Below are 21,521 nucleotides of genomic sequence, written 5' to 3' on the forward strand. Positions count from 1 at the left end.
TTTAAAAAGTTCCTACTTCTAATTTTGGCACATCTTACAAGAAATGTGAAGTTCACTCTGAGAGAACTAGAAAGTCAAAGATGGGCAAAATAATTAAAGAGAAATTCTTAAGAGAATTTTAAAATAACTTTCTTGTTTCAAAATTTGTATTTAATTAATATTTTCCAAACACAAACATAACTTATGGCAGAGAATAAGGGACACAACCGCTAGCGTGCATACTTGCCCACCCATGCAGAAAGTACTTGAATGAAAACCTAAGTGAATAATCCAAAATTTCAGTCAATCAGAAACTAGCAATCATGTTAGTATTTTTACTCGTCCAAAATTGTCTAGCAAAAATGTTTTAAAGAGAACTCTATTCGGCGCCATTTTTCTCAAATTTGCCTAAATATTTTAGTAGATTTTAGAATATAAGAACCTGTTAAAAGTTGCAACAAGTTAACAGTATTGACATTTTATTTGGGTTTTTACAATTAATTAGGTGTTGCTAAATAGTTAGAATTAATCCCATGTTCCAAAAGAATTTTAGTTTTCTTTGGCTAGGGTAGAAAAACATATTTGTCATAAGAGATATTTTGGAGGTGGAAGCCTGGATAATCGGAGCTTAGATTTACTCAATTTTACTCACGAGTGAACAGGAGTAGTCGAAAAGCAGCGTTTTGCATGAAGTTAAAACGTTTGTTGTATGTTCGATCGCTCGTGAGTACTCATTTTTGAAAAGTAAGAGTGGGAGTCAAAACAGAATAAGAGTGAAAAGAGGACAAAATCGAGTGAAAACATTTATTTTGTTTGCCAATCTCTATGTTCCTTTGTGCCTTTTGAAGGAACATGTTTCATGTGCAGGTGTAGCTTGAGAAAATATACCAAGACCGGACAATTTCTAGCAATTTTGTTACTCTCTGATTACATTGTTTATAAATGGCTTCGATTGTGTGTGTGGCGAGGATCCATCACTTTGAAGTGTTCGAAATCTGTTTCAGGACATTTGGAGTCGATCTAGCAATGTCCGTCTGTCTGCTGCCTTGTGCGCACGATAACTCTCGGATGGAGTATCCGATTTTGTCTAAACTTGGTGCATCGTAATATTATTGTCAAATTTGATATGTTATAAATATGGTAGAGATCGGACCATTTATTATTATAACTCCTCCACATAGGGTACAAGAACCCAAATGCTAAAAGAAAGCGAAATAACCATCCAACTCTTCAAATTTCACACACACAAACGTTTTTGCTAACACAAGATATGTTGTAAAGTTGATATCTGCGAACCCGATCTGGTACCTCATCCACAAAGGGTCATAATTTTCAATACTTTTGTCTGTCATAACTAAGCTATATCTAAAAATGTCTCCCAACCAGAAACTTGACATGAATATGGAATTTATAATTTTTAATAAAATTGGATATAAATGTTCGATTTTCTTGAGAATGGAATACTTTGGTCGACTATGCCTATATAAAGTGAAGGAAGTAACCAATATAGTCCAAACCTGGCACGTCGCAATTTTTTATGAAATTTATTTGGATCCGATATTTATTCGGAACCTACTCCATGGAGGGTCAACAATTTAAGTAATCATACCAGAAGTCAAAATATATTTAAATAATCTAACATTGGCTGAGAGTTTACATCTGTCGGCAAAACCGACGGATACTTTTTAACTTGTTATACCATAATCTAAGGAGCACCTAAATTTTAAACTTAAAAGTATTATTACTATAAATACACTCATATTTTATTAATTCAATACTTTTAGTATATTCAATTCACTATAAAGCATTTCTTTTTAGATTAAAAATTCTGGTGAGCGTCTAAAAGTATGCTACAAAAATGCTATAGATAATTGTGGAAAACGACCATGTGATTCTAACCATAGTAGAAAAATACAGGAAGATGCATCAACGCTTGGGAACATTGATATGTCAAAAATGTTGAAATGTTTTTTTCAAAAATAAGTAGATTTTTATATGTTTTTTTTTTTTTTTTTTGTTATACGACGGCAATCGGAGATTGTTATGATATTCGTTTTTCAACAATTTTTACGAATTTGAATAACTTTTTATTCAAAATTTTGAATTTCAAATTTAGTTTGACAGTTCATTGTCCCAGCAGCTGTGTCGATGCGACTACCTGTTTTCTTCTACCATGATTCTAACATTCTGTCCAATCAACGTTTTATAAATCCTAGAAATGATATGAAAAAATAGCATCAAATATGCCTAATGAGCTGCTTAACCAACGGCGTAGCGCATCGCATGCTTTTCGTGCTTGGGACTTCGCTAGATTCCAATTTTCAATGCCATCTCCTTAGGTCATTAAAACTCAACTCGAAAAAGAAAATTATTAAATTTCTAAAATTACTCCAAGATCAATTTATGAATCTACATTGTCCAATTTATAGGGGCCAACAAATTAATCACTATTAGAAGGTCTATGTCTTGTCTATGTATCAGATATATGTGATAACCGCACTTGATATGAAGGATTTTGGAAAGTTTCGAAAACTTCTGTATAAAGTCACCCACAGAAGTTTTCGAAACTTTCCAAAATCCTTCATATCAAGTGCTGTTATCACATATATCTGATACATAGACAACGCCATCGTTATATATTTCTCTGAGGCCCATATTTAACTCTAACTAAATTTAAAAAAAAAAATCAAAACTAAATTCATTCAAGTTCCAGTCAACTGTCAATTATTGTCACTGTACAGGACAAAATTTCCAATACAATACTCGCACTCAAGTGAGAAGATAACCCAATATTTTGTATCATTCTTAATTTTTTTTTCAAAGTATCTATTTTGTCATTTATTAGCTTCTTTAATCATTTCCTACATACACGAATACATACATAACTTTTACAACTACAAGATCCACACACACGCGCATTACACATACAAACAACATAAGACATTAACAGCTTTTTATGAAAAAAAAAAAAAAAAACAAAACAAACTTTTCTTCTTCTTCTTGATTTATGCAAATCTATCTACTCTAGTCAGACCTCATCGTCTGATTGTCTGTCTGTCTGCCTTTGTTTTGTGCAACTTCTTCCGTCTTTATTTCCTGTTACCATAAATCAAATGTTGAATGTTTTACATTTCCGAATGATAAACGTAATTTTCTTTCAGTGGATTGAATGTGAATCTGCCTGGCAAAAAAAAAAAAATAATAAAAAAGAAAAGCAAACAAACTGTAGAAGAAAAGCCAAAAAATAGTAAAAATAAAAAGCTCTTGGAATGCTGCTTAAATTTGAATATATAAACTGTCAAACATAAATTTTTTTAAAGGCACCTTTCGTTTCGTTCTTAAGGCAATAAATTTTTTTTTAAAATTCTTCTGCAATTGAATTGAATTGGCTTGCAACTCACCGATTTTTTTTCTCAACAACAACAAATTGTCAATTATTGCAAATTTTCAATTATAAAATCAACAAAAAATAAAGAAAATTCTTAAAATTTGTCCAATTAACAAAACACAATAACGGTAAACGCTTTTTTTTAATGTTTTTGTTTATTAAAAACATATAAACTTGTGCATCAACTAAATTTTTATAATCTGCAAATTTTTAAAATTTTGCCATTCAACACCCCACAAATCTGTCAAACAAAACCAACCAACCAACCAATCTACCTTCAAAAAATCGAACCTCTACAAACTAACTTCAATTATCTTTTACCATAAAAATATAATAAACTTTAAATTTTATTAATCCAAAAACAACTAAATAAAATGTCTCGCGAAAATTCCCCCCGTCATAGCGCTAGACGTTTAGCCAGAGATCCACAACAGCATCAAACGTCACAGCATAATCAACAACAACATTTCTCACCCGTCCATCAGCCACGCATAATGGAACACTCACCAGCCGGCCGAGCAAGCAATGCCAGTGCCAACATGGGTGGTGCCGGCACTGGACTCATATCGAACTCGGCTTCCAACATAACTACCGTTCACGAAGATGGCAGCGAGGACAATCCTATGCTGCCACCTTTGACCGGCTCGGGACCAAGTAGACAGCGTTCATTGAGAGATCGTCTCAAGGACGGCATTACCGGCAGTTTTTCATGGCAGTAAGTGGAAAAGATTTTCAATTTTTTGTTTCTATTTTGAAAAAAAAATAGATTTAGAATTTACTTTTTTGAAATTTCCATTTTTGAATTGTGTTTCAAACTTTGAAGAAAATAGTTGAAAAATTGATTTTTGTAACTTAATTAGAAGAATATTTTCAATATTCTTTGTTTTTGTAGAATATTTTGTTTTGGTTTTGGAATTTTTGTTAAAATTTGTTTTGTCATTTTGTTTTGAATTTAGATGTTAATTTTCGATAATATTCAAACTGCACCATGTAACAAAAACAGCACCCTTCCTTTTTGCGGCACATTTGTAGATAGATGCACTTAACTATTAAGTGAACGTAGTTTCTAAGTGATCATAATATATTCTTAAACTATTATAATCTATTTATAAATATTATGAAAACAAATATTGAGAATTTGTAATTATGAAGTTAATATAATATTTATCACGATATGCTGGAAATACTTCGTACAACAAATCATTTAATCTCATCATGTCTGAAATTCCATAGCAAAGCAAATATTGTCCACGAGTTAAAGAAAAACTCTGAGCAAACACAATTTTTTGGAAAACTTATTGTAACTGGGAATACAGTCACAAGATTAGGGTCAGGACCGTATCATTAAAACCAGAAAACCCTCATACAACATTCGATTCATGGTCGTAGCCCAAGGAAGAAAGATAATGCCAGTTGGACCAACTGTAGTTTGCTTGACTGTTAAGTGCCTTAATCATATGAGAATTATAATGAATACTCCATCAAAGATTGAAATTTTCCAAAAAAAAAAAAGATGATTCTATCTCGACTTCTTCGTGCTCAATACATGATTGTGTGTGGAGCTCGGCAGGTTCTAATAGCTCTATAACTTCACTGGAAAACATCTTGTGTGAAGTTTTCTTTAACGATCTTTCACTACTTATGAGTGGATCTGAAGTAAAAAGCAATCTTTGATAAAAATCACGGTTGCATTCTTCTTTTGAACATTTTCTTGAAAAATTCTGTCTGTATGACGGAAAATGTTTATTTCGAGCTTCTGCAGCCTCCTCCGACAATTGGCCAATTGGATGCTGTGCATTATCTATGATATAATAGTAATTTATGAATTGATGGAGTCAGGGTGCCAGTCGTATAATTCCACATACAGTTGCGCGGTATTGAAGGCATATTCTTTGAATTTTGTTGTATTTATTTTGTGTCCACTTTAAATCGCCTCTAATAAGATTTTAAATCTAATTATTAATTCGTGATTAATGCCTGTTATGACCGCCTCTAATTCTGTGTTTTGAAAAAATCTCCTACTCGTATTGCCATTATTGGTATTACCGAAATTGGCTTTAGGCATGTCCACAAACAGCCCCGTTTTCATGTGGAAACTTGGATTTCCTTTTTCCTTTCTTCTTCTAATGCTATATCATACTGTGTCCTTTTCTTTCCATATTTCTTTAGGGCAATTTATATGCCAAATGCAGAATACTTTCAAAAATACGTATTTTTGCGTGCAATACCGAAATTCCAAACTCAAGAGCATTGTGACTTATCTCGATCTTTTTGCTTAAAGTATGGAAATCTTTGGAATTGGCGCCACATACATATTTAGTGAATGCACAGGTATTTCAAAAGTGCCTTCCAGCCACTTCTGGTTGGTTTTCATAAAAACTTCTTCAACTTTATACGCTTTTAGCCATCTCAGTTTAAATTCGTGTTTGATGTGCAAAAATTTATGCTTGAGGCTCTTCTTTCTCTCCACAGTGTCTTCGCAAGACAATCCAAACTTGGTAAATTTTGTTGTTGCATTTGCTCAAATAGACATTTACGGGTCACTTTTTTCGCCACCTTCATAACAAAAAAAAAAAAAAAAACATAAAATAAAAAAAAGAATTTTTTCAATATTTTTTGAATTTGATATAATTTGGGGCGCCCAAATAGAAGTACGTATCAAGTCAACGATCAAATTACGTCTAACTGCACGGAAGCGGTGGCGTGTGTTTTTTTTAAATATACCTAGAATATTTTTTACCTACCGAGTATTTTTAATTTTGGACTATTGGCAGCCTATTTACTCAATATCTATGTGCGACGTTAAAACAATGTTTATTTCAAAATATAACCTTTTGTTATTCCTGCTTATTTCCTACTTATTATCAATTGCATCAACTTGGATAAGCGATATTGATATTGAGCATTCGTTGATCACTAGAAGAACGGATGACTTCTTGTATTCAAGCATATTTTCACCAAATTCATTAAACAATATTTTATTACCTCACGACTATCATTAGTTCCTTATATCTATACTTAGTTTAAGACTTAATTTTCTAAGTTTATCTATATAATACTTAACAGAGGCTACAGAGATACTGTAATATTTTACTATACAATGTTAGAATTACATATACTTATAATTATACAACGTTCTCCTAAAAAAGATTGAAAAGAACTGGAGTCTCTAACGTTGTTTTTGAATATCTTTAAGCTAATTAAATCTGCTTTTAAATCTACTTCATTTCGAGCGTCGCAAATCTTCGATGATAGAAGAGAAGTTGATCCTGTCTTCAGAGAAGACCCTCTTCACTCATCGGTAGTTAATTACTCGGTGATCTGTAATTAATCAGCCTGTCTCTCGAAACTTTCTCTTACTAACCTATTATCGACGGAAGTCCAGGATACTTAGAGCGCTAGCAATAGGAAAATTATCAGTTGGCAGATATGCGCCAGGTCCTATCTTCTCCCTGGGTTCGTCTAAGCCCAAACCTTTTCCAAACCAAATAGAAAAGGCATATGCAATCAGTGGTCTTATTTTGCCTGGCGCTGTGGTATAAGTACTTCCCACAGCCTGTGAGCTAACTAATTGGTCTGTAGCTATTGCGTTATGTTGGATGGGTTTCAGAATCGGCATCGTTACTGCCCTTTTCATGAAACCAGAAAATAGCCCAGGTTTATACAATGATTAAAGATAATAGCAATTGTTTTCAACACAATATCAAGAATTACATCCGGCTCCATGAATAGTGCTTTGAGGATTTTTTTTGTCGCCATGTATTGTCCTCACTTATTGTGTATCCATCTGCAGTTAGCAGTTCAGCAAATGTTGACAAAGTGGAAGTGGTTTTATATATCGATACATCATTTCTCACAGCATTACTGATCCCTTGAAGAATGGATGACTTCATGGCCCAAGTTTAAGGTCCTCCCTCCAAGCCCGCTGACTTCCAAATTTAATGTCAAAGTGCATTATTGAGATTGAAATCACAGAACAAAAGATAAACAATAGCCAAAAAGGTGTAGACAAATTTTGATATTACATCTGGTTTTTAAAATTTTTCTGTTTTTTAAAATTTGCAAGAGCTGTTTGTAATTGCGCCGTAATTCTCCTTTTATACATATTTTTCTGCTTAAAACTAGAGAGGCTTAAATAGGTAGAAGGTATGAGGGATATGAATTTATGGTACTATTTACATGGTAAAATTAAATGGGATATAAATTCCATTTAAAACTATTCGGCTACCATTGAATATGGTAATTTAACCCGGTCCTTGTTGAGAATTAAATTTTTCATGATTTTAAAAATTTAGGTTTTTTGAGTTGCTTCTAAAATTTTTCAACTCTTATCTTTTGAAATGTGAACGTTATAATACAACGATTATTTGTTCGCACAATTTACATTTCTCAATAACTGTTACATTTGAAATTGTCCTCGACATTTGAATGGGCATTTGATTGAACTTGAATTTGATTTTGCCGTTGCTTTTAATTTAGAATTGAAACAACTTTCCGTTTCGTTCGTTTGATGTAATTTTTTCCGATTTGAGTTTTACGAGTCAAGTTAATCTCTTAAACGATATTTGTCAATTTGGCGACATGTGATTTATTTTAATTTATGAATTGTCTTTTTTTCAAACGATAAAACGCTGCTCCATAATATGAAATTTTAATACACATTGAGCGTTTTTTACAGCAGCGAAAACAACAATTTGCCAAACAATCTACGATCTTGCGTTGGAATATGTTTGACAAATTGATTGATTTACAGATGAATGTTGTGCGCCGGGCAAATGGCAAATGTGGCATGGGAGTCATATGGGAGAAGGCGTCGATTGCTCCAATGAAAATGTATGACACAATATGGAAACGAAAAGTATATTTTATTTTATTTTTGTTTTTTGTATGTAACACATACACGTACGAACGTAAAGAAAATATAAAAATCCATCACAAAATTAATAACCGTTGACAAAAAGCGTTCCATAAATTATAAATCATTCGCATAAGAAATGAGCGTGAGAATTGATCTATTTTTATTTGTATTGCACGGTTTGCGCACAAGGTTGCAAATTTGTAAAATATATTAAATGTCGTGAGGGAACGTTAAAATTTGAAATGACTTTTCAGAATATTTTTTTTAATTTAACGGTAAACCCCAAATTTGGGGACATCGTGAGTCGCGACTTCGTTGTGAAAATACAACACTGTTGGCTCTTTTTGCTGAACGAAACGCGAAGTCAACACTGTTTTAAGCCACAAGTGACAACAGTGTTGTATTTTCTCGACGAAGTCACAATTTACGCTTTGATGTGATTTAGTCTTAAGAGTTATGTTTTCGAAGTTTAACTAAAGATCGCATTCTTACAGATGATGTTGTGCGACGTTTTTTTTTATAAAATCGTACATCTCGCTGAATTATATATCGATTTATCCTTATTTAAGATAACCTCAGACCCAACAAATTTTATATATTCTTGGTCAGCGTAACATTTCTAAGTCAATTTAGAGTTGTCCGCCTGTCTGCTGTAATTACGCAATCATAAAAAAAAAAACTGCAACAAAGTCAAACGATATAATTTTTAATTTTTTTCTTTTAAATTTTATTGAATGAAAGCAAAAAATGTCGGAAATAGCATCAAATTTTAGAATTAGTTTAGATTTCGAATTGGTCACCTTTGGCACGAATTATGGCCTTCAAACGGCCAATGAAACCGTCACACGCTGCCCGAATGTTGCTCTACGGTATTTTGGTCCATTCTCGGCGAAGCGCTTGCTTGAGGTGATCGACACTTTGGTATTTTTTAGTGCCAAACTTGCTTTCCAAAATACTCCAGACACAATAGTTCAACGTCCGGATACCAATCTGGAGATTTGGTGGCCATTGTGCGCTGGAAATAAAGCGAGGAACCTCATTTTGTAACCATTCTTGGGTGGAGCGCGCTGAGTCCTATTGGAATGTCCAAGGTCTGCGGCCAAAATGTTTGCGAGCCCAAGGCTTTATTACACCCTCCAGAATATTTTCGCGATAATATTCGGAATTTATTCTAATGAGCGGTCATCACCATGACCGGCGCTTGAGTTCTTAGAATGGCAGCAGTCTGAAGTTGGTTCCAGTTTTTTCATCTCACTTCGTATTGGAAGATCTTAATGGATACTACAACCTATGACAAAAATTGCATATGTAGATCTACGTCTTCGTATAGCCATCATATAACTATACCTCCCAATATTCGGTATTTTGATGACATTAACGATGTTATTTACCGGAATTGTGAATTTGAATTTGGAGTAGAAATAGGGGTGCCTGTCTGTCTGTCTGGCTGATACAAACTTGGTACATCTTTTTATTATTATTAAATATCGAGTTTGGAGATGGAAAATATCGGTCCCGTCCCTCAAGTACCTATCCCATAAAGCGTCAAAATTTTGAATAAAAATGCAATTGTCTTTAAATTTCGCACATCCCAATTTTTCTACTAATACATGTGTAAAGACGGAATATATCGGTCCACACCCTAGGATAGCTCACCAACAATTGGTCAAAATTTGGCATAACTCAAACTCTCATAAAAACGAATCGTATCGTTCTACACTCCATACATTCCAATATTTCCACTAACACAAGATAGGGTGTGAAGATGGAATATATCGGCCACGCCTTCTTGTACCACCCAACAAAGCGTCAAAATTTTGAATAACTACAACGATCATAAAATCCAAAATAAGAAACCGGTTCTCTTCAAATTTCACATATCCCGTAATTTCTACGAACACAAGACCTGCTTTAGAGATGGAAAAACCCTTCTGGTAACTCCCCCACAAAGGGTTCACATTTTTGAAAAACAGATGCACTTGTAGGCGAAAAGTAAACAATATTACAATGTGCCAAGAACCGACCGAATCGACTTCAAATAATCGAATTTCGCCCAAGGAGACTGGAGTTTAATTCCGTTATTTCCATGAGGCAATATCAAATGATATACATATTTCCTCTAAAGCCACAATGTTGAGGATAAAATTAATCGCAGCACATCTTACTGCTTAACAGTAATCCCTTTCCCAACCCAAGAAAAAAATATAAATAATAAGTCCTTCTCGGATGGTGATTAACAAAAGCTTCTTCGAGAAATTACTTCACGATAATGGCAGAACAAGACCCTGTCTTTACCACCAAAGGTCGAGTGATAAAAACGTGTGTACATTGTTCCCGCTGACTGTCAACATCCACAACAGCTCTTATTTCCTTATGCAGATTTATGTGCATTTTTTTTATTTTTAACAATCCTGAATGTCGTCAGCCCAGAGACGCTGATAACATAACGTGAGAGCATCTCCGGCTCTGGCGACATGTAGGTGACCTAGAGTAGAGATTTTCTTTTTTTCTGTTTTTTTTTTGTTGCTGTTGCAGTAACGAAATTCAAGGATACGAATTCGAGATAAGTTTTATCCGTTAAATAAGTGGTCTCTCCCCTCTTGCCGCTTTCCCCCGGCCAAGGGATTTCTTCTCATCATTAACATGTTGTTTAACATTCCACATATGACGATGGTCGTCATCATCATCATTTCACTCAATGACGATCTGTGAGCATAACCAATCGTTAAGGGGGGATGAGGTTGCTGTGGAACGGGGATATGAATGTGCTGTAACCGGCTAAGCGACAATAAAAGAATGACTTGGCGTCTGATGTTGCAGTCGCACGAAAACAAAGCCACTGCAAAGCAACAACAACACCTTCAGTGCAATTCACAAAATATATGAAAAGTTGACGACGGGTGCTGCTGCTGCAGCGGATGATGATGATGGAGGGAGGTACCCTTGAAATCCTGAAATGGTTTTCTGTTTCAACCTCAGCCTCCGACTTTGCCTGTCGTTATTGTCATTGTGTGTGTGTGTGTGCGACATCATGTGACCTTGAACGTTCAGATAGATTGTTTTAATATTCGTCTCTCGTCTCGTCGTTAACCACTTGGTTGAGCCCTCTTTGTCCTGTTCTTGTTGGTTCGTCTCTCTTCCTCAATCTCGCCCTCATTCGTGGAACGTGAACCAAAATTACATGTTGTTATCACTTAACCAATGAATGGCATTTTTGTTTCCAGCTCCGACATTATAATCCGCACACACACACGTACACTCACTCTCAGTGTGGGAATGCTTGTTTTGTGGCTGATGAAGGGCTAGATGTGTGCAAAAATTCTCTCTTCATTGTTACTCTTTAAAAGAAAAAAACCGAAACTACCGTGAAAACAACATACTTTGAAATATGTGTTTATTTTGACATTAGGATGGAACGACGACTGTGGGAAGAGTAGTGAGAGTAAAGCAGTGAGTGGGTACTCCCAGCAAAAATTTGGTAGCCTCTTGAGATGAATAAGTCATTACGAGGTAATGAAGACAAACTACCTTTTTTAATGGATTGGTGAAAATAATCACAAGGTAAGGTACTAAGTAATGTGTTCTGATGACATAGAGTAAGTGTTCGACCCCAATGAGACCCTGTAAGTGTCTGCTACTTCGTTGCACCAAAAAGTTTTCAAAATCATTCATTTTTAAGATTACCGAAGAGCATATCAGTTTAACCCTTGCACAGTGGTTCCACATCCAATTTTCTGCCGAAAAGTGTTTCAACGTCTTTTCATATCCGAATCCAAGAAACCAACATTGACCTCAATATCATATTTCCGGATTCAAGCTCTCCATTCACTCAACGGTAAATTTAGTACCATTTAGTACTTTTCGAACAAACATAGTACGCATTCCCAAATCTAGCTCCTTCTCTCTAAAGTATGTATCAACAATAGTCTCCATATCAAATTTCAGAATTCCAGTTCAGTTCCAATCCCAAATTTATTATCATACTCTTCGTACAGTTATACTACTGATATCCAAAACCACCTCTTTCTTTCCATCCTAGACAACAACAGTGACATCGATACCAAGTTTCAAAACACCATTTCTATCGCAACACCCAATGGCACATTTTGTGGCATTTTGCTCTTTTCGTACGTTCGTGATTTGCATATCCAAAACCACCTCCTCGTCACAACATTGACATCTATATCGAATTTCTGGATTTCAGCTCTTCACCCAATACCAAATACAGGGTGAGATAAAAAAAACTGCAACAAAGTCAAACGCCATGATTTTTTTTTTACATTTTTTTTTGATTTTTTTGAATGAAAGCAAAAATCTGAAATAGCTTCAAATTTTAGAATATGTTCAGATTTGTTCGAATTGGTCACTTTTGGCACAAATTATGGCCTTCAAACGGCTAATGAAACCGTCACACGTTGCCCGAATGTTCCTCTGTGGTATTTTGGCCCATTCCCGGCGAAGCGCTTATTTGAGGTGATCGGTAATTTGGTATTTTTTAGTGCCAACCTTGCTTTCCAAAATACTCCACATACAATATTCCAACGGATTGGTATCCGAAGATTTTGGTGGCCATTGTGCGCTGGAAATGAAGCGAGGCTTTAATACACCCTTCAGAATATTTATGCGGTATTTATTCTGATGCCACGGTTGATTAATACGAGCGGAGAGCGACCATCGGCTGTTATGGCGGCCCACATCATCACCATTGCCGCCACTTGATTTCTGGTGGCCAACAGAAGGTGCACATTTTAGGCTGACCTCCTTGACAAGTAAACACGATCATTTTGTTTGTTCACAAACTGCTGGACAACGAATGTTTTCTCATCGGAGAAACCCAAATTCGGCAGTTCACCACTTTCGGTCAAGCGAAGCAACTCTTTAGCTCTTTAAAGTCTATGTTCTTTCTGTTGCGGTGTAAGTTCTTGTACTTTTTGAAATTTAAATGGCTTTACCCCGAACTCATTTTTCAATATTTGCCGAATGGAATATTGCGATATGTTCAGCTCACGAGCCATTTTTCGGCCACTGCAACGTGGGTTTCGATCAAGTCGCTTCTTTACTTTTTGATCCATTCCTGTTGATGTTTCTGTTTTCTTACGTCCACTTCCTTGACGTCGGGCTTCGCTACTAGTATCACGGTAACGAGCGTTGGTACAAGACACAAAAGATTTATTCACTTTTAAATGCTGGAGTGCTCTAACGATAGCCACTTTTGGTTCTCCAGCCAAATATAAAGAAATCACACTATCACGCTTGAATTCCATCACGAATAACTTTTTTTCTGGAAAATTCTCAACAAAATGCTTTCGTACGCTTGTAAACAATATAATGAACTGTCTCTGGAATAATTTTAACAGCTGTCGGACGAGTGGCTTAGAAATTACAGAATTCTGAAGTTGGTTGAAGTTTTTTTTATCTCACCCTGTATTGTACTATCAAGTACGTTTCATAATTTTTGTAGTACAATCTCAATCCCTGATACCAACAGAGACCTCGATATAAAATTTTGGGTTTTCCGCAATATACATTCACCCTATACCCAATTCAGTACAACTTAGTACTTTTCGAACAATTATAGTACACATTTCCAAAACCACCTCCATATGTCAAAGCTGCAAATAAACAGCGACCCTAAAAAAAATTAAACTGAGAGCGCTTTCTGTTCAGCCAATACCAAAATGTACCAAAACTAGTACCATTTGGTAATTCTTGTATACAATTACAAAACCACCCCTTTATCACAAACCTTCCACCGACAGGGAACCCCCATGCAAAGTCTCAAAAGTTCAGTTTGATCGTTAAACCAAACTGTTCAAAATTTAGTACAGTTCGCAGACTTAGTACAGATGTGCAAAACCACCATCATATGTCAAATTTAATTTCCCATCTTGATTCCCATACCAATTTTTAAACTCTATCCATTCACATAATACCAAATGGTACCATTTTAGAAGTTTTCTTACCATTTTAGAACATTTCGTAACCTTAAAGTCCGAATTTTTAAAAACCCTTTGGTACATCTATTTTGAACCCCTTCTGTGTTTCTAATTCCAAATTTGAGAATTCTAGCTCATTCCATTTCTCCAATAAAAAGTATTCAATTCTTAGTACATTTTCGTATTTTCATAACCTTTCGCACACATTTCCAAAACGATAGTCCTATCCTAATGTCTGCCCTTAGTAGTTTATATTGCAGTAATTAGTCGTTCAACTTTTAAATTGTTGTGCACCCCTCCCAAATACTCGTAAATGCCAGATGGTGATGGCAGTGAAAACCCGTTCAACTAACCAATGAATTTGCAAGTAAGTTTCTACTTTGGCTGTCATACCTTCAATTACTTACCGTCGTTGGTTGTTTTTGCGAAGCATTCAATTAGGGAACAGGGCAGATGTTAGTTTTCACGGTGACATTGCAAGGTCACAACACATGAGTATCCTTTCGAACACAAAAGCGTCTGACAGTTGTGCGTAAACAGGAGAATGCATTCTGGTGAGCTTTTACTTAATCATGCCGATCCAATAGTTATGCAATTCTTTAACTAACTAACAACAGAATATTGACAAGAGAAATTTTTCAATTGCTTATAATTTCGTTAATTAAGGAAAATTCTTTGATAAAATTGCGCCGAAAGTAAAGAAGTCGTAGAAAAAAAAACATTGTGGTCAACTTCTGATTTTTTCTTTCACTTTATTTTTATACCCTCCACCATAGTATGGAGAGCATAGTAAATTTGTCATTCCGTTAGTAATACCTCGAAATATACATTTTAAACCCTACAAAGTATATATATTCTTGATCAGCATGAGATTCTATGTCGATTTAACGATGTCGGTCCGTCTGTGAAAATCACTCTAACTTCCGAACGAATTGAGATATGTTGATAAAATTTTACTCAGATGTGTGTTTGGTCTGCACTACTTTTGTGGTGGCAGTACACTTTTTTCAATTTTAAAATGTTTTTTTTTTTTTTCAAATATAATTAGATTCTTATATGCTTTCTGATACGACGTCAATCGGAGGCTATTATGATATGAGTTCATCAACAATTTTTACAAATTTGAAAAATTTTTTATTCAACATTTTAAATTCTAAAATTGGTTTGATAGTTAATTTTCCCAGCAGCTGAATCGATGCGTCTACCTGTATTTTTCTAGCGTGAGATAAAGGCACCAAGCTTCGTTAGAAAAGCATTTCCTGGGAATTATTGTCATATTGGAATTAGAAATCAGCTAAAACTCTCTCGATTTTATGAATTTCAACATTGATGCATCGTTTGAAATTGATGAAGATATTATAAAGGACCTTTTATTTAATTGTTTAGTCTTTCTTCTTCTGATATTCAGATGTTAAATTAACTATTAGTGAAATGGCGAATAAAAATGGAGAGCCGATTTTTTAAGATAAAAATGTCATGCGGATAAATCGGAGAAAATTCAGATATAAAGGACACAGTGACATGTCCGAAAATAAACTATAAGTTTTTGTAAATATTTTATACCCTACAAAACTATGGGTGGGAGGTATTATTAACTTTGAATGTTTTAATATATCTTGTATTTATTGAAAATTGTAAAAATTGTTGACAGCCTTGAAAAAAAAATCAAGCCATTAGATTATGTGGTGGGTCTACTGTTTTGAAAAAAAGAAAACAAGAAAAAAATTTAAATTCCGGCCCGATTTTTGAATACCCTCCATCATTTGGAACTATATTGGCAATTTTCAAAAAAAGAAAATCCGTTAAAAATTCTGTTAAAATCTTAAAAATGCCGAAGGTAGCCATTTTATTAGGGTCTATATGACGACGTGGACCTGCATATGCAACTTTTGTCATAAACCATTACAATATTCAAATGCGAAACATGAATAAAAAATTCGATGAAGAATGTTGCTAAAATCATCAAAATTCCGAATATTGGGAAGTACCGCTGTATGGGGGATATACGAAAACGTGGACCTACACAGATAATTTTCTGTCTTAGGCTGTAGTATTCACTACGAACTTCAAACACCAAATTTGAAACAATTCCGGTGAATAATGTCGCTTAAATCACCAAAATACCAAATATCGGAAGGTACCATTATATGGGGCTATACCAAAACGTGGACCCACATCATCCATTTTCAATACCAAAAGTCGTACAAACATAATACACATTTGAGTAAAATTTTGTCAACCTACTTCATTTCGTTGGGAAGGTAGAGTGATTTCCACAGACGGACAGATGGATGGTTGGACGGACGTCGCTAAATCGACAAAGACGTCGCTAATCGACATGCTGATCATGAATATATATACTTTGTGGGGTCTAAAATGTATATTTCGAGGTGTTACAAACGAATATACCCTCCATACTATGGTGGACGGTGTAAAAACTGTCATATGGAAATTGTTCCTTATTACTTTTAATGCCCTCCACCTTGGAAAGGAGGGTATATTAACTTTGCCATCACTAAATTTTCGTCATAGACCCCATAAAGTATAAATATTCATAATCAGCATAAAATTTTAAGTCGATTTAACGATGTCCGTCTTTTGAAATCACGATACAGCCCACAATATCTGACATAGAGCGTCAAAATTTAGCAGAACAATTAGTATTGTGTCTAGGATGGTTGGTATTAAAAATTACATATATCGGTCCACTTTTGGTACAGTCCTCTCTATATTCGGTATTATGATGACTTTTTGTCACATTTCTCCACGGATTTGTCTAAAAATTGGTATTTGTAGGTCATAATGGGTTCTAGCTCGTATGGCGAAACATTGTATGTATAGGTCTACGTTGTGGTATAGGTCCCATATAACGGTACCTCCTGATATTCGATATTTTGATAATTTTTGCCACATTTTTTCACGGATTTGTCTAAAATGTAATCTTTGTAGGTCATAATTGGTTCCAGCTCATGTGGCGTAAGGTCCACTTTTTTGTATATGGGGTCTATATGACGCTACCACCCGATATTCGGAATTTTGATGATTTTTGCCACATTTTTTTCACAGATTTGTCTAATAACAACAGCTTACAGTCGGCATTTGCGATATGTATCCTCATGTTACAGCTACAATTGTTTCAGATATCCGGTCAGATACAACGTTTTCCATTGATTCTGACCTTTATTTATCCACTCGTCCGTCGCTCTGAGCCTTTCGTCCGCGACGGCCGCCATGTACCCTATCTAAATATTTATTGGGTGTACATATAGAATTGTCTATCAAGCCCTACTTGGTGTTGTCCTCATTGCACCGCAAATGCTTAGGCAGCACATGCCTATTATTAACGCAGTAATCTATTATTTTAAACAGAATATGCCACCAGAGATTAATAATCGACAAATAAGTAGATGAATATTTTATTTTTAGAATTATTTTTTTTTTTTATTTCTACGCTGCTGGTATTGAAAAAAAGAAGATTCAATAAAAGTCCTCATTTTTTTTTCTTTTTTAACCCTTGTTGGTCCCTTTTCCAATAACCCATTTATATCAGCATTTTTGGGCATAAAGTTCAACACAAATTAAACCTGAATAAGGAATGAATGAATAATATAGACACATGACTAGAACTCCAACCATTTTCTCTATCTAAACTTTAAATGCGGTGAATGTTTCGCAATGATTAAATGTTAATTCAATACTTCCGTCATTGAACCCACGAATCGGTTTTTGGGAAGTTCAAAATAGAGTTGATAATTTAACCATGTATCGCCGTAACAAATTATCTTCCTCATTATTCCGATTGATTAAGAAAAATTACTGCTATTGTTGGACAAGAGAATTGAAATGGCCGCACTCATCAAAGTTCGGTTCGACATTTTGGCAACAAATCGACATGCTTAATGGTCATTATCGTTAAATTGAGTGTGTACTTTAATTTGGGAGATTAATTTCTTCCTCCACTTTTTATGCATATTTGTAGATTCATATGGACATACATCCATACCACACAACAACAACAAAATAAATAATGATATTGATAATTTTGACCGGATTTGAACTCAGAGTAAATGAAAACAAAAAAAAAAAGAAAACACAAGCGGCAAATGTGGCGATTTTGGTGGTTAACGGTGGACCATTAAGTCAATGCACACACCCAAACACACAAAAGCCAATTGAAAGTAATGACCCTGAACTTTATCTCCACACAGGCTGGCATAAAACCCCACCCTTCCTTCCTCCTCCCAAAAATTATAAACAAAGCCCCGAATTATTCCAACACAAATCACAGAAGCTACGTGAGTGCCGGTCATTAATGAAATATCCAAACGACCAGCAATGCCAGTCAGAGTAACTTGGATATTTCCCTTTTGTATGGCCGCAAGAAGTAGCGCCAAACACCCGCTTCTTTTTTGCTTTGATGGTCGCTAAGCAGCCAAGCATTTGAGAAATGTTGAAAAAAGTGGTGCAGAGGTTACTACTGACTGACTGACTGCTTAGGCCAAAAATAGAATCCATTTTGTGCAAAGTTAGACGCATAAATATTCAGTTAAGCCAACATGGCTTTTAAACGCACACAACCTTGGAAGGAATATGCACATACCTACATATAGTATATATCATTGTTCTATTCTCAGAAGCTGAACACATTAAATCCATTCTCCCAGTTTGAAAAGGAAAAATAATTGATTGAACATTACTTTCCTCTAGTTCTCATTTCTGCCTACCAGCCCCGGTTAAAATGGCTTAACATCCAAAATGGATAATTTACAAATTGCCAAAACGGCTCTATGCGATTCTCAGAACAAGTGGAAGATATGACGAATTGTGCAGATCAATTAAATTTTTTAGAAATCTCTTTCGTGTGTTTAAAAGACAAATAAATAGGACTAGTTGGTAAAAGATACATCCAAATCGCCTCTCTTCAAAATACTTTTATGATATTATGCAGACTCAATATATTTATTGATTTGCGCCGTTGTTGTTATAAATTCTTTTGAGGAGATTTGATAAAAAGCAACAACTCTTTGATCAAATTAAAAAAAATGAAATGTTTCCCCCAAGCTGAAAAAGGATATACCTATCTGATTCTGACGTAGTAGGTTATCGGCTCAAGAAGTAAATTTATATTTACAACATCAAGAACAAACGTTCTTTCTCTTCTCCCATAAACAGGGTGAGATAAAAAACTGCAACAAAGTCAAACGCCATAATTTTGACATTTTTTTTCAATTTTATTAAATGAAAGCAAAAAACTACGGAAATAGCTTCAAATTTTGAAATAAGTTTAGATTTGTTCGAATTGGTCGCCTTTGGCACCAATTATGGCCTTAAAACGGCCAATGAGACCGTCACACGCTGTCCGAATGTTGCTTTGCGGTATTTTGGCCCATTCCTGGCGAAGCTTGCTTGAGGTGATCGACACTTTGGTATTTTTTAGTGCCAATCTTGCTTTCCAAAATACTCCAGACACAATAGACCAACGGATTGGTATCCGTAGATTTTGGTGGCCATTGTGCGCTGGAAATGAAGCGAGGAACCTCATTTTGTAACCATTAGATGGCGCGTATTGAGTGCGATGGTGCTGAGTCCTGTTGGAATGTCCAAGGTCTGCGGCCAAAATGTTTGCGTCCCTAGGCTTTAATACAGCCTCCAGAATATATTCGCGATAATATTCGGCATTTATTCTGATGCCACGGTCGATTAATACGAGCGGAGAGCGACCATCGGCTGTAATGGAGGCCCACACCATCACCTTGGCCGGCGCTTTAGTTCTGGTGTCCAATCGAAGGTGCAAATTGCTAGACAACGAATTTTTTTCATCGGAAAAAAACAGAAATGACAGCAGTCTGAAGTTGGCTGCAGTTTTTTCATCTCTCCAGTAGTTAAACTTCCGATTGTTTCTTTGCATGTAAAAGTCCTAAAGTCAGCATTTTTTGAAATTCTTAATCACATTCGAGTTTTATTTGACCCTGCTGCGTGATTAAAATGCTGGAATATGAGCGTATATTCTGATCATAAAAGATACTTTAAGTAAATCACATGTGAGTCTCCCTCTAGATTAGTTAATAGTCTTCTTCGACCATTTTCTGATAGTTTATCAAGTCTTTTTCGAATCGTGTTTTATACCCTCCACAACACTTAAGTAGGTCACTCCATATGTAACCCATCGAAATAATAATTTTAAAGTAATTATATTTTTGATCAGCGTAAAATTTTAAAACGATTTAGCCCTGTCCGTCCGTCCGTCTGTTGTAACCACGCTAGAGTCAAAACGGATTAAGACATGAAGCTACATTCTTTTGTATGCAGGCAGGTCAATTTCAAAGATGGGATATAACGGTACTGCCCGATATTTGGTATTTTGATGATTTAAGTCAAAATTTTCAATGGAATTATCTGAAATTCTACACAAGGAGTTCTTTATGAGTAACCCTTGAAAGAGAATTGTCTATATAGGTCCTCGATATCGTATATCCCCATATAAAAGCACCTCCCGATATTCGGTATTTTGATAATTGAATCCAAATTTTTTAATGGAAAAATCCACACAGGGAGCTCCTTCTGAGTACCTTACCGCTTGGAAAAGTATTGTGTATATAGATCCACGACATCGTATAGCCTCCATACCTCCCAATATTCCCCATTTTGATGACTTTAGAGACATTTTTCACCGGAATTAGTTCAAATTTCGTATTTGAAGTTCGTAATGGGTACTACAGCCTATGACAAAAAGTTTTGTATGCAGGTCCACCTCTTCGTGTAGCCCCAATATAATAGCATCTCCCAATATTCGGTATTTTTATGATTTTAAAGATATTGTTTCAAATTTGGTATTTAAAGCTCGTAATAAATACTACAGCCTATGGCAAAAATTGCGCATGCAGGTCCAAGCCTTCGTGTAGCCCCCATATAACGATTCCTTCGATATTCGGTATTTTGATGATCTTAGCGACACTATTCACCGGAATTGTTTCAAATTTCCTATTTCCAGTTCGAAATCGGTAATTCAGCCTATGACAAAAAATTACTTATGCAGATCCTCGTCTTACTATAGCCCACAAATAATAATCTATTTTTACGATTTTTTTAATTTTTTAAGTTCATTCCAAATGGTGGAGGGTATAGAAAGTTAGGCCCGGCGCTTGTCGCTCAAATTTGAAAAATGTTAAAATTTGAGATTTTTAAAAAGTTGCACATAAAGCCACAGGATGGCAAAAAGGCCGCAAATTGCAACTTTAGTCGCGTAATAGTGACCCTGGACACAAAGTATCTACGCCTAACCACGATAGATACAAAGTCTTTTAAATCTATCTTTTTTTGTTAAACATTCGTTTCCCTCGTTTTTTGTTGGTTGGAAAAG

General features: G+C 35.2%; 1 protein-coding gene across 1 annotated transcript in view; it reads left to right on the forward strand.

Annotated features, from left to right (window-relative positions):
- The first annotated feature begins 3,768 nt into the window (after positions 1-3,768).
- The window catches only part of LOC101889366 (TLD domain-containing protein 2), a 254,778-nt gene continuing 237,025 nt past the window's right edge, over positions 3,769-21,521 (forward strand). The window contains exon 1 of the mRNA XM_059122691.1: positions 3,769-4,082. Within this exon, the coding sequence (XP_058978674.1) occupies positions 3,862-4,082 (221 nt within the window). The 5' untranslated portion in view covers positions 3,769-3,861. The remainder of the gene's footprint in view (positions 4,083-21,521) is intronic.

Source organism: Musca domestica, unplaced genomic scaffold (genome assembly GCF_030504385.1).
Source record: "Musca domestica strain aabys unplaced genomic scaffold, Musca_domestica.polishedcontigs.V.1.1 21, whole genome shotgun sequence".
Lineage (NCBI taxonomy): Eukaryota > Metazoa > Arthropoda > Insecta > Diptera > Muscidae > Musca > Musca domestica.